The sequence below is a fragment of the Aulonocara sp. 'chitande type north' Nkhata Bay genome, linkage group LG3 (assembly GCF_057382095.1).
Source record: "Aulonocara sp. 'chitande type north' Nkhata Bay isolate Kocher_YH1m ecotype deep benthic linkage group LG3, A_spYH_male_GT1.1, whole genome shotgun sequence".
NCBI lineage: Eukaryota > Metazoa > Chordata > Actinopteri > Cichliformes > Cichlidae > Aulonocara > Aulonocara sp. 'chitande type north' Nkhata Bay.
This window is the reverse complement of record NC_141346.1, coordinates 61,415,437-61,429,256: the sequence shown is the minus strand read 5'-3', so window position 1 is coordinate 61,429,256 and position 13,820 is coordinate 61,415,437. Positions and strand designations below refer to the sequence as shown.

General features: G+C 42.2%; 1 protein-coding gene across 4 annotated transcripts in view; it reads right to left on the bottom strand.

Annotated features, from left to right (window-relative positions):
* LOC147336447 (protein NLRC3-like) overlaps nt 1-13,820 on the bottom strand; it is a 154,882-nt gene that overhangs the window by 64,975 nt on the left and 76,087 nt on the right. The window contains exons 3-4 of one of the 4 annotated variants that reach the window (XM_086287042.1): nt 7,954-8,127; nt 6,788-7,278 (exon numbers count right to left, since the gene is read on the bottom strand). In XM_086287042.1, the coding sequence (XP_086143168.1) occupies nt 7,269-7,278; nt 7,954-8,127 (184 nt within the window). In that variant the 3' untranslated portion in view covers nt 6,788-7,268. Of the gene's footprint in view, nt 1-6,787; nt 7,279-7,953; nt 8,128-10,478; nt 10,675-13,820 lie in introns of those variants that run through there. The other 3 variants (XM_086287040.1, XM_086287041.1, XM_086287043.1) reach the window with 3 other exon arrangements.

Here is a 13,820-nt window from a genome sequence, read left to right as displayed (position 1 = left end):
CAACAGCACCAGAGAAGGAGGATTTAGTGTTTGTGTTATTACGAGTGCTAAACAAGAAGAGTTCCCAGATGGTGCAGTGGACACATGTGTGACTGCTGTGATTAAAGCATCTTTCTTTCAGCTTAACGAGTGAACCGTCAGCTCGTTCAAACACACGTTAAAGTCCGTTTGGCTCGACACCACCGAACAGAGGCAGCAATATAACATAGCTAACATTAACAGTGCAGTGAATCCTGCTTGTGCCGTGATATTCAGGACTGCAAACCGAGCAGCATCACTGACTTTCAGCTTGTTGTGTTTGTGGATATATGACTGACTTTAATTATCCACAAAATCATCACATTCTCTGTAGGATTAAGGTCGACTATTGAACAGCGTATATTTTAAAGTAAAGGCTTTAAAACCAAGTAAACGCTGAAAGTACAAACATCACTAATGTCACATAACTTTGCCAACATGTGGCCAACAGGAATGTTTTAATGTTCTTCATTATTAAACATTTGCACATAAATAAGTGACATAATATTCAGTACTTACTTCTGAAAGTTTACTCTTCAGCCACCCCTCTTCCGCCGTTTTCTTTCGGCAACATTATCCACACCCACCGCCGCGCCGTTCTCTCAGAACTGAAGAAACTTCTTGGATAAAACGTCTTCAAGAAATTTAAAGCAGTTCAGACGCTTTTCTTTCCCAGCTCCTCAGACTGTCCACCCTGTTAGCTTCGTTAAGCAGCCATGAAGAGTAGAAGGCCAAGTATGAGTTTCAAACAATAAACACATTTATTTTTAAACCCTACAAATAAACAACATTACATCAAAAGTTTTACATTTCCTAAATGTATCCCACAATCTGAATATAACACCCACTTCCCCACGTTTGATCCGCTGTGTTAAATATGATTAAGAACAGAATTCAATCATTTGCAAATCCTATAAACCAGTATTTTAAACAAAGTGAGAAAATGAAACATTTAAAGAAAAATATTAGCCCATTTTGAATTTGATGGCAGCATCCTCTCTCCAAAAACTAAAGGCTTTACGATGTTTAGTGCTGGACCATGTTGGTTAATGTGTAAACTCAACAGTTTCCATTTTGATTAACCTGACCAACATCTAACATAGAACACCTTTGAAGTGGACCTCGCAGCCTGTGGATAACTTCAAACACGTCGAGGTCTTCAGAGGCTGAAATTTGACCCAGCATCACAAGGAGCGCCATAAACACTTGTTACAGTTATTAGAAGGAAGCCAGCCTTTAGACATCCCCACAATGACATCGTGACCAAGGGTCTGTTGCATGATTGGCTACAATGTGTCGTCTGCTGAGTCATCGTTTAATACAACAACGTACTGAAAGAGAGCATTCAGCATCTGACTGAGCTGGACTAACCTTCCCTTTCAAAAGTGAAAACTGCAACATAAAACTGGAATACAACCAACTTCTAATGAAATGTAACATTTTATAACATGAACACAGATTCCAGGTGAGCTGTGTCTTCCAGGACTGGATTTACCAGAACAGGTATGAGGACGGTGCCTGACGGGCATGTACGAGCTGGAGTGGATCCCAGCTAACACAGGGTGAGGAGACAGACGACCGTTCACGCTCACACTTATTCACCAGTTAACCTAACCCCACTACCTGAATGTGTGTGAACTGTGGGAGGAAGCCAGAGTCCCCTGAGAGGACCCACACAAACACGGGGAGAACATCCAACCTCCACAGAGACTCTCTCTGCACTAAAAGCACAAAATAAAAATCACACCGTCATGTAATTCAAGAAACTGGTCTTAAAAAACAGTTAATCTAATATGTCCACATGGAGCCCGTGTTAAGGTCCGTACTGGGCTTCAGAACATCAAGTGAACAACGTCAGATGGGACCTGAGTGCGTTGTCTCCTGATAGAAAGTGCTGAGGATCAGAAGGACTCAGGGACAACACGATATCTGTCCAGCAGAGGGCGGCATTATTCCAAACGGCTCCATCCTAGAAACATGATGTGGAACAGCTGACCTGTAGATCTGCTCAAGAACAAAATGGAAATGGACAAAAAACTATGAAGAGGCATTTAATGGCGCTAAGCAGCTCATTACATCAGAGGAGGTTATGACACACTTTGACCCCAAGCTACCACTTCGCCTCGCCTGTGATGCCTCACCATATGGCATTGGTGCTGTGCTATCTCACAAAATGCCTGATAGATCCGAACGACTACTTGCCTTTGCCTCAAGGTCCCTAAATGCAGCCGAGCACAACTATACGCAGATAGACAGAGAAACACTCAGTCTAGTGTGGGGAGTGAAGAAGTTTAATCAGTATTTATATGGACGACACTTCACCCTGATCACAGACCACCGACCGCTGGTGTCCATCTTTAACCCTCAGAAAGGTATTCCAACCATGGCTGCGGCACGCTTGCTTGGGCTTTGTTCCTGGGTGCACACACCTACACCATTGAGTTCAAAGGGACAAAGCTACATGGAAATGCAGATGGACTTTCACGTCTTCCACACATGCAACCCACCGAAGAAATGACTGATCCAGCTACTGTGTTTCATGTTACACAAATGGAACCCCTACCTGTCACAAGTGCTCAGGTGAAAAGAGAAACGAGCCAAAACACAATCTTGTCAAACGATCTTACTGTGAATGGTTGGCCGTCCTGTAGTGACACTCAGTTCTCTGCGTACTCCACCCGCAAAGACCAACTATCCGTTTGCCAAGGATGTGTCATGTGGGGAACTCGTGTCATCCTGCCACCCAAACTACGTACAAAGGTACTGGACTCACTGCACGATGGACATTTGGGTGTTAAGATGAAAGGTCTTGCTAGAAGCTATGTTTGGTGGCCAGGCACTGATTGTGAAATGGAGAATATGGCTAAATCCTGCATTGTTTGCCAGCAGACGCTGCGCCAGCCTCAAACAGCACCTGTACACGCATGGGAGTGGCCATCTGCTCCATGGCAACGCATTCATATAGACTATGCTGGCCCATTTATGGACTAAATGTTCCAGGTTGTGGTTGATGCCCACTCAAAGTGGCCAGAAATCTTCCCCGTAAAGCAAGCAACAGCTGCCAGCACGATCAATAGTCTTTGGTCACCGTTTGCACGCACAGGTCTGCCACAACAGCTCGTAAGTGACAATGGTCATCAGTTTACTGGAGAGGAGTTCCAGTGTTTCCTTGGGAGTAACGGCATACGACATATCACTTCAGCTCACCATCATCCTGCAACAAAGCTGAACCAGCCAGTCGCACAGAGGGGAAACCGCTACAACAGAAAATTGACAATTTTTTTACTGTCTTACCACTCATGCAACAACTGGACACACACCTGCAATGCTCTTCATGGGATGAGATCTGAGATCACATCTAGATTTGCTGAAACCAGACATTCGCAAGGATGTCCAAGATAAACAGTCTTCCATGGTGGAAGCAACAAGAAACAAAACCAGGTTCTTCAATGTTGGACAAAAAGTTCTCGCCAGAGACTACAGAGACCCAAGTCAGAAATGGCATTCTGGCACGATTCGTTCACGGACCGGACCGCTGATATACACCATAAATGTTGGAGCCAACTTAGTCTGGTGTAGACATGTTGATCAGATTCTAGATGCAGAATGTCACGTGGTTCCAGAGCAACCCGAGAGGACACATCTACACTTCAAGATTCAGAAGAGTTTGCCCTCGCTTCACCACCTGAGGTTCAGGGTTTACGTGAAACCACCAATGTTCAAACACCTGAACTTTCCACACAGAGCACTATGGACTCTGACCAAACAGGCAGACGTTACCCTGAGAGAAATCGCAGAGCACCTCAGAGACTGAACTTATAGGTTTCCAGTTCATTTTGTAAGGAAAGCAGTTAAAATGTTTAAGAGGAAACAACCTACCTCTATGTTGTAAATCACTGAGTAGGTGTCATATTTCAGTTTAAGTACAATCTTATGCTTATGCATAAGCTTATGCTAGACGAGTCCAGAAGTACAGAAACCTTGTGTACAGCGTTGGAGATGAAGTTCTTCTCTTGAACATGAAACGTGGAAGGAAGGGAGGAAGACTTGATCCAGATTTTTCAGGACCCTACACCATTCAAGACATCGCTGGCAAATGTGTGAGATTAAAAAAAACACGGAAGGAGCAACTTTAAGAAATCACTACAGCATTGACCATATCAAGCCATACAGAAGAAGCCACCATGTAAATATCAGTGACAATTAAAAATACCCAACTCGCAGTCAGACGGTGAACAGCAGCACAGACCTGAAGATGCCTCCCTGCCATCCTACTGCTAACCCTCAGTGCCAGCAAAGTCCAGAGGATTCATTATGCACCCAAAACGGCTGACACAAGGAGTTTAATTGTGTTCCAGGACCAGAAACGCGTGAACAAAAACTTCCCTCCCAGAAACAAAGGTTAGAAAATGAAGGTGACATAGTGAACAACTCTTTTTGACCCATTGGTCATTTGTTGCCAGTTTGGCGTTGCAACTTAATTGACTGTTGCATGACTTTGTTTGCATTTTGAAGTCTTCAACTCATATTGGATATAAAGAAACATGCAACGTGCACTGAGCTTGTGGAAGTCTGGAAATGGATCTGCCTGTCAGTAATTTTCTATTTTGCCCACCCGCTGTACCTTTCCTATTTCTCTGCGTGTAAATGCATGCCTATTGTATTGACTTTTTTCCTGTTGTGGCCCGTTGGCCTTTACCAAGCTTATCCACTAGAAATCTCATGCATGCCTGAGCTAACTTATCATATTTTTCTTTTAGTAAAGAGGCTATGGCGTGCAAAGGATACTGGGAGCTTGGAGGCAGCTGTTGGACCATACAAGTTATTGGATTCCTCTTTTCGAACACTGCAGGGGTCACGGTGGTTTCTGATGAGGTAAGAGAACTTATCATTATTGAGTCTGATTTCGAGGTTCTGCTCCTTCTGAAGCATTTGCAGTGCAGAGACCATTAATAGTTTAAAATGTGCGAGTAGGTCGGGGGGTTTATATAGCAAAACTCTGATAAGGTTTCACCCATTCACTTCAACAGGAAAAAATGTTATCAACCACAACACAGATGTTGTGACATCTGTGACATCATAATACCCAGTTTCAGTATATGCAGAAAGAACCTTTATCAGCAATTCTATTCCTTTAGATGTTTTTGTGTACAGCACTCAAGCAGTTACTTCAAAAATTGTTGCTGTTGTTGTATAAACTCAGATTTTTCAAAACAGGTCATTGATGCATATCTGCAACGTGTTATTGACAGACGAAAGGTAAGTAAGAAATGTCATTTACCTACTAATTTTGAAATAAAAAAAAAAAACCCTATTTACTGTTCTATAACATTTTTCTATACTTGTACAGAATGCTGCACACCTGCTCTGTTCAGTAGTTGCAAGCTCGTTGTTTTCTGGGCAGTTCAGATGCCTCAACTGGTATGTTGAAAGCTCAGAAGTGGTCCAAACAGTTGACTCCTTTCTGTTGCTGAGGAAAGAGTTCGGTTCCTTTAAAGAAGACTATATTTGAAAACACCCTGAGACGCATGGTACCTAAGTAAATCCAAATTACTCTGCACTTCCAATCCCACAGATGAAGTTCCCAGTTGAAGACGTGGCTGTGCCCTGTGAACTTTGGTACACACTGGATTCTTGTGGTATGTGTTCATTTTGTTATTAATTTGCATAATTTGTTGTGAAGCAGTTTCTTGCACAAAGTGTTATTTTTAAATAAGTTTTCAGTGGCACAAACAATTGTAATTTTTAATTTAACCTTTTCTTTAGATTGTCAACATTTCTGCACAGAAAATACTGCTCATAGACCCCATGGGAATGAAGGTGTTTATGACAGGAAAATTCTGCGCAACTGGAGGTATGTATGATACTGAGGTGTTATTCTTAGATTAAAAAAAAAATCTTGTTTCATTACAAACACTTTTGTTCAACTAGGAATTTTCTGAGGATGAGAGGGCATGAAGACACCATGGAGTGGCAGTTACAGACTATGCAACACAACAAGCGACAGGATTCCAGCAGTTGTGGAGTTTTACTGTTAAAGGTAACCCGTATTCAAATGATTCAGTTTCTTGTTAGCTAGAATTAAGACTTTAAGTGAATTTAAGTGAAGTGAAAGTTATTTCGGTCAACAACAACAAAGATGATCATTTTACATAGAAGTACTTAATCATACAGTAACTGAAAAAGGAATAGGCTGAAGCCTTGTGGCTTATAATTATCCTATCCTTTACCTAATTAAGACTTTACATTCTAATTATGATCAATCTCACAGTTTGCAGAACACTACCTTGATTTTGGAGAGGTCAGTGAGGTGTCAACCACTACAGAGCCAGTTGTGCTGGAGCGAATGCAGATAGCTTGCACCCTACTTGAAATCGAGGTAAGTCCAGTAAAGTCCTTATCACGTTAGTGCGTAGTTCCAATTTAAATAGTGCTTTTCAAACAGCACAGTACAAATAGTGCTCTTCAAACACTTTCAGATAAGACCCTTCTCAAAGTCTAATTTAGACTAATTTTCCAGGAAGTATATTTGGAAAAAATGTACTATTATTTTTTAATTATTCAATAAATAATGTTTGATTAAAATCTAACTATGATTGTGTTTCAGGGAACGCTGAGGACTACTGCATTGTTTGCTCCATGTTAGATGCTAACGCTGACCGCAGCATGATTGAAATGGTAAAACAAAACAAAACAAAAGAAACACATAAGTCTTAGTATCATTACTTGCCAATCATAATTAAAATGTTGAGTAATAGTATTCACCAAACAGAATATGAGCCATTTATTTTTCCTTTCCAGGTGCAGTGTGAATCTTGCCAAAGATGGGCACATTTTGCATGTGAAAAATATAAAGAGAGCAACCAAGAATATAAATGCCAAAAATGTAGCCAGAGTCAGACAGAGACTGTGCAGAGACTGTAGAAGGACAGAGCAGCAGCAGAGCAGTCCAGATACACTGATGATCCTCTGTCAGATCCAGAGGGACACACAGGGATGATGCTGGACTCTACATTGTGTCTGACAGTGGAGCTGTTCTCAGAGCAGTTCACTCTGCAGCACTGACAGTCATCTGCACTTCTTCTCATTCCTCTGTCAGTCACTGCTGGATGAAGCTCTCCTCTCCACCTCCCAGTAACATGGCCCAGTCAGAGTGTCTCTACACACAAGCTGCTGCTGCTTCAACCTCTCTGGATCATCAGGACACAGCTCCTCCTCTCTCAGCACACACACCGTCCTGTTTACCATCATCAGCTCCACCTGCAGAGAGAAGAAGGAAGAGCAGAGGAGATAAACGAGTGTTTCCAGAGACTCTTCATCAGCTGTCAGTCAGTGATGCAGCACATCCAGTATAAAGAGCAGCAGGGACTTCAGTGCTGGGACTGTACTAGGACTCATTGTTGCTTCACTTTTTCTAATCTTTGGATTTTTATTGAAGTTGATGAAAATGTTTTTCCCTCCTAGTTTGAGTTTGGACTTTCATTCATTAGAAGAACCTTGGTGTGTCCACTCTGAGCTCTGTAGGAACCCCAACAACAAGCCCAACAATCCAGATGGACGGTTCCAGCTGTTAACTGGAGGAATTCCATCCAAACATCTGCTCTCACTAAATTCTTCCTCACCTACAGACTGTGTTCTTCACTGCTTTAAACTTGGAAATGAATGCAGTCATTGGTCTGCGTGCTGCTTTGTTCAGAGAGCTGATTGGCTGTTGACAGCGTTTGATCAGAGCGTGTCAGCCGTTACCATGGTGACCATAAAGGTCAGAAACAGGAAGTGTTTGTGTCCAATCCTGAAGCCTGTCACCATTCTCCTCTCACAGCTTCACTGAGAAGCTGCAGCTTTACAGGAAACACTGGATCTTTGTTTCATACTGACTGTGTTTAGTACAATACTGCTGACAGCACCACCCACTCACTCCATCACTCTACTTACAGCAGAGTCTCCAGTCTGTAGTCTGGACTCTGCTGAAGATCAGACAGCTGCTTCACATCTGGATACTTCAGGTTGTTTCCTTGCAGCTCCAGCTCTCTCAGATGGGAGGGGTTGGACTTCAGTGCTGCTGCCAGATAATCACAGCTGATCTTTGACAAACCACAGCCCCACAATCTGTATAAAGAATGAAAGATGTAAGTTTATTAGACAAAGTGTGAGCTTGAAATCATTCAGTGTTTCATCATCTGTTCAGAGCTGAAGAAGGTTCAGAATGTAGAAGTTTAGAAAATGGAAACTCCAAACAGCTGAAGCCAACAGGAAGCAGCTTCAAACAGGAAACTGTGCAGAGTTTCAGACTATATGTCCTGATGCAGCCAGTTGGATTTTGGAGATTTGAATCTCTGTTCTGTGACTAAGTCCTTGAATCATTTCTTCCAGTTGGTCCAACAAGACAGACTAAGTGTTGGACATGTGTTGTGGCTCCATTAGGGGAGCTTCTAAATGTGATGTGATGGCCCCTCTGGGTCTGTCAGGTCACAGCACTGAAGAGAGCTCAAACTGGGCACACAGTTGTTCCAGTCTGGACCAAAGACTCTATACTGGGACTGAGGGACTGCTTTGACTGCACCCACTGGGACTTTTTAAAGGCTCATGTTCTCACTTAGATCATCGATTTCTACTTACATTTCTTTCTGGGAAAAATGGGGATTACTTTGGAAACAGGAAGTATTTTCCCCAATAAGCAGCCCTGGATTAGTAAATCACTCCAACATGTTCTCAGGCAGAAGAAGCTGTCTTGTTATGAGGGAGAGAAGAAAAAGATTGAGGCACAGAAACTTGTTGAAAGAGAGATAAAGCAGCTAAAATCAGGTGTAAAAGTAAAGCAGAGGATGAGCTGAATAAAGGACACTCAAGGCTTGCTTGGAAAGGAATGAAGTCCATGGTGGGGATGCAGAACAAGGAGCAAAGATGAATGTGATGCTGAATCAGCAGAAGACTTGGACTCATTTGATTCCAGCTTTGATATCATTGATTTCAATGAAGAGCTTTGTGATTGTAGCAAAGGGCTGGTAGCTCTGAGAGTCCCACTGATGAGGTGTTTGTGTGGAAATCTCTTAGTGGGACCAAAGAGAGAAAAAGCCCTGGTCCTGATGCTGTGGGAGGGAAATGATTGAAGTGTGCTGTGAGGAACTGACTGGGAGATCTTCACACATTTTCCAGTCCTCCTTGGAACAACAGGAAGTTCCCAGCATATGGAAACAAAGGTTAAGTGTCCTATGGCACTCAGTGATGATGGTGCTGTGGCCCCACCACCTCCACCTCTTTGTAAAGGAACTAACTGTAATCTGAAGCTTCAAATGGGACTAAGACTTCCTCCACTAGGTGGCAGTGTCTGATGAGAAAGTGTTAGTGGAGCTGGCCTGGAGTCAAAAACAGGAAGATGCAGGATTTGGGCTGAAATGGGGAAAAGTGGTTCGCACTAGTGCCTTAAAGCAAGAAGGTTGTAGGTTGAAGCTTGTTGGCCTTTCTGTGGAGGTTGGATGTTCTCCCACAGTCCAATGAAATGCTGCTTAGGTTCATTGGTGCTTCTAAATTGGCTGTAGGTGTGGCTGTGAGAGAGTGCTTCTCTGTCTCTCTCTGTTGGCCCTGTGATGGACTGCTCACCTGTGCAGGTGGACCACGCCTCTTGCCCTATGACAGCTAGGGCACAGGCTGCAGCCCTGTGAGCCTAAGCTGAATAAACAGTTAGCAAAAATGATCCATAGATGGCCTGAAATCCCCCAGTTAGCAGTTTGGTAGATAGCTATGACATGCTAATCCCATCCAGCAGCTGTATTCTACCTGTAAGCTGATCCCTGCTGAGCCAAAGCACTTTTTCATATACAAATTACAACCTTTAATAGAAACCTATTGGTCAGCATCTTATTAGCCTGCTGTTAGCTTCATTCCACAGAAAACTGAGAGAAACTAACAGAGTTGATAAAGAATAAAGAGAAATGTGCTGATTTAAAGCCTTTGAAGTGCTTCAGATGATCTCTGTCCACTTCTGTCCACTCATTCATTCATGTAAGCTTTCTAATGCAGCTTTGATCTTCACAGTCTGCTTCATGAAACTCATTCTAACCCTGAATGTCAGAGTGTTCCTCCTTCTCTTTCCCATCATTCATGCTGGCAGTGGAGGAGATTTGGATGTTGGACTGTGTTTTGGATGATGTGTGTATGTTTGTGTTGGACTGCTGTCTGTAAAGCAAACGCACATTTTGCTTTGGATTTCAGTGTCAGACAGACTTTAAGGTGGAATGAAGAGTTGGAGAGTTTCACAGTGAATTATCCAGTGGAGGATTTTTCTTCTTCTTTGAAGGTTTGAAATGTGAACATTGTTCTGCTGCAGTCAATGGACTAAACCAGAGAAGAAGAAAACAGACTTTACCATGAAGATCCTCAGTGTGGATCAGTATAATATCAGCCTGATGTCTGCAGTTTAGTGTCAGCACAACTTTCACATCATATTCATCTCAGCACAACTAAAACATGCTGACTGACCCCAGAGTTTCAAGTCCACATCCTGGACTCTCCAGGAAACCACACAGATGCTTCACTCCTGAATCCTGCAGCTTGTTGTTGGAGCTCAGCTCCAGCTGTCTCAGATGGGAGGGGTTGGACTTCAGTGCTGCTGCCAGATAATCACAGCTGATCTCTGACAAACCACAGTCCCACAATCTGTATAAAGAATGAAAGATGTAAGTTTATTAGACAAAGTGTGAGCTTGAAATCATTCAGTGTTTCATCATCTGTTCAGAGCTGAAGAAGGTTCAGAATGTAGAAGTTTAGAAAATGGAAACTCCAAACTCCAAACAGCTGACAGAGTTCATACGCCTTTGTCAGGGTCAAATTCAAGCAAGACCATGTGAAAATTAAAACACATCATCCTAGGTGAACTTAAACACCTTTGTTCCCCTTTTGTTAAGACATAGAAAAGTACACCACACAAAAATACTGCAAAAGGAAACGGTCGCCTTATATACATAGTGTATAAACTCAAAATGCACATTTCACTTCAAATTAAGATTAAGGCTTTGAACAGATCACATAGTTCAGTTCAACATATAAGACTTTAAGAATGCACAAGCATCTACTTAAAATCTATTTAATTTATCATCCATGATATTATTTTGTACAATTCCAATGTATTTTGTTCATCTCCCTTAAATAAACAGGCAGTCTTAAAGTATGAAATATTCATATACAAACACATATAAATGTGTGTACTGTCTCAGTGGCTGATAGTACCCCACAGGCCTCAGTGTGAGCTTGAAGACATTTATAATGTTTAAGTAGTTTAATGTGCAGGTGCTGACGATAAACACATTTTGAATGAAAGCCGGGGAACTTTGGTAGCACAGAAACAAGTGGCTATTCTTTGTGACTATATGGATCACTCACAATACCATTATTTCACACAAAGGCACCAAATTAATACTCAAAAAAGCTGCAGCAATACACACAAATATAAACAGTACTTGGTGACAACTTTGCTTTTAGCCTTTAACCCTTCTTGACTACTTTTGATGTGGCCTCTATATTTTACCTTTAAAAACAGTTTATCTTGCCAATCTGTTATTTTCTCATTTTGACCAACTGTATCAGCACAATTTATCTAAATTCAGACAAAATTTAAAATACAAGTAGAAAGTGATATTTTGACTGTAAAAACCACACACATGTTTAACGAATCATCTTCATAACTTGAAATGCAAATAGAGATTGTACACTTTTAAAAATACGCACACGTTTTGCAAACAACAAAGTTATATGGTACTATTTACCAAAAAATGCAGCCAAGGCTCAGACGTTTTTCATATAATCATTTCAAACTATTTACAGAACAATCAGGTGTCAAACAATAGTTTGTGTCACTCTAACACATATGAGAACAGCACAGGGATAAACCTGCAGGTCTGACAGCAGGTGTGTCACTCAGCGTTTACACTGCAATCTGCCTTTGTTGGCTTTAAGGCAGCAACTGTGACGATCACTAGTAGAACTGACACACAAAACAAAACAACAGCTACACACTAAATACACAAGACAACAAACTAACTTGAGACCAAACACGGTAAACGTCACAAATCTCTCACGTATCAAAACTCTCTCTCTCTTTCGCTCACTCGCTCTCTCTTGCCGGTCACTCCTAAAACTTCCCCCTTTTGCTAAACAACCAAATGTCATGTTTCCATATCATTTTTGATTGGTCGACATGGTACATTTTCCCACCTATAGGGCTTTGGAGCGTGATGTCACGGGAGATGGGCCACGCCCCCTTCCGCCATGACAGTAGGCCAGCCAAAGGATACCATTTCAGCTATGGATCGTACGTGTTGTGTTGTCGGTTGCAACGTTAGATCACACGATCGTGAAGGCAAGAAGCTGGATAACGGGCTCTCTTTTCATCGTTTTCCGTCCTGGAGGCAACGTGAGGGATCCCATGTATCCGATATTACTAAACAAAGACGTCAGGCTTGGATTGCAGCGGTGAGACGAGCGGATATCGAGTTCTCTGCAATCCCCAGCTTTTTGTTGGTTTGCTCACGGCATTTTCTTTCCGGTGAGTTCTAAATTAATTCATATCACTCTTGAAAGGCTTTTAGTGTTATTTTCAACGTGCTGAGGTCATAGATAATGAGATAAAACATGCTAATGTGTGATGCTGCAGAACCACATCATGTCGACTGAGTAGCTTATGATTTGGCATTATTGCAGGCAAACCAGCATATGAAATGGATGTAACAAATCCAGACTGGGAACCAACACTGCACATGGGGCATGACGACATACCTGTATCAGACTCGGACCGGCACTCAAGGCGTACGCAACGGAAGCGAAAAAGAGCACCCATCGGAGGTAAACAACACCCCCCCTCTAAAAACATACTAAATTGCTATCACTGTACACTAATCCGCACATAACTTCCAGATGAATCACACACCTGTCATTGGAATATTGGTGTACATTTACCTTATGTCTAATTTTATCTTACAGGCTTTCGTTATGCAGCTGCAGAGTCTGAAGGTGTGCCCCGTGCAGAAGTGATTGATGAAGATCTGACAGAAGACCAACAGCAAAATCACAATGTCATGGAGGCAGTGGACAGCAGTTGTGTTGGACAAGTGGAGGTTGAGGTAGCAGCTGCAAATGTGGATATACTGAAGAAATGTAAACCTTTTAAAATGATGACAGATTACAAACTCTCAGCTGTGTCTGTAATCAAACCTCTGTAACTTTGCTTCACTTCAGCAGCATCAGCTCATGTTCACATGTTGATTCATGGTTTGCTTCAGTTTTTGATGGACTGCAGAATATTTTGAAGGTTATCTGCTATAAAAAGCCAGAACAGGAAAATCTGCTTCATGTGTTTCTGTTTGATCCTCAGTGACTTTGACACAAAGGCCTCTGCTGTGATGATCACACCTCTGATCAAGTCTCACAGTGTCAGCTTTGTTTTTATACATATGGATATGTGCTGATAAATGATCAGAGTTATAATATTTCCCACTGTCTGCTGTGTGCCGTGACCTTTGACCTGCTAAAGACAGTCAGCTGTGGATTATTCATTGTTGTGTCTGATACTTAGAACTGTGAGGAAGAACACTACACAGTTAATCAGGGTCCCCTCTCTCTGAATCAGGAAAGGTGGGCAGGCCGCGTGTGGGCCGCGGGCCATACGTTGAGTCTCACTGTTTGAAATGTGAACATTGTTCTGCTGCAGTCAATGGACTAAACCAGAGAAGAAGAAAACAGACTTTACCATGAAGATCCTCAGTGTGGATCAGTATAATATCAGCCTGATGTCTGCAGTTTAGTGTCAG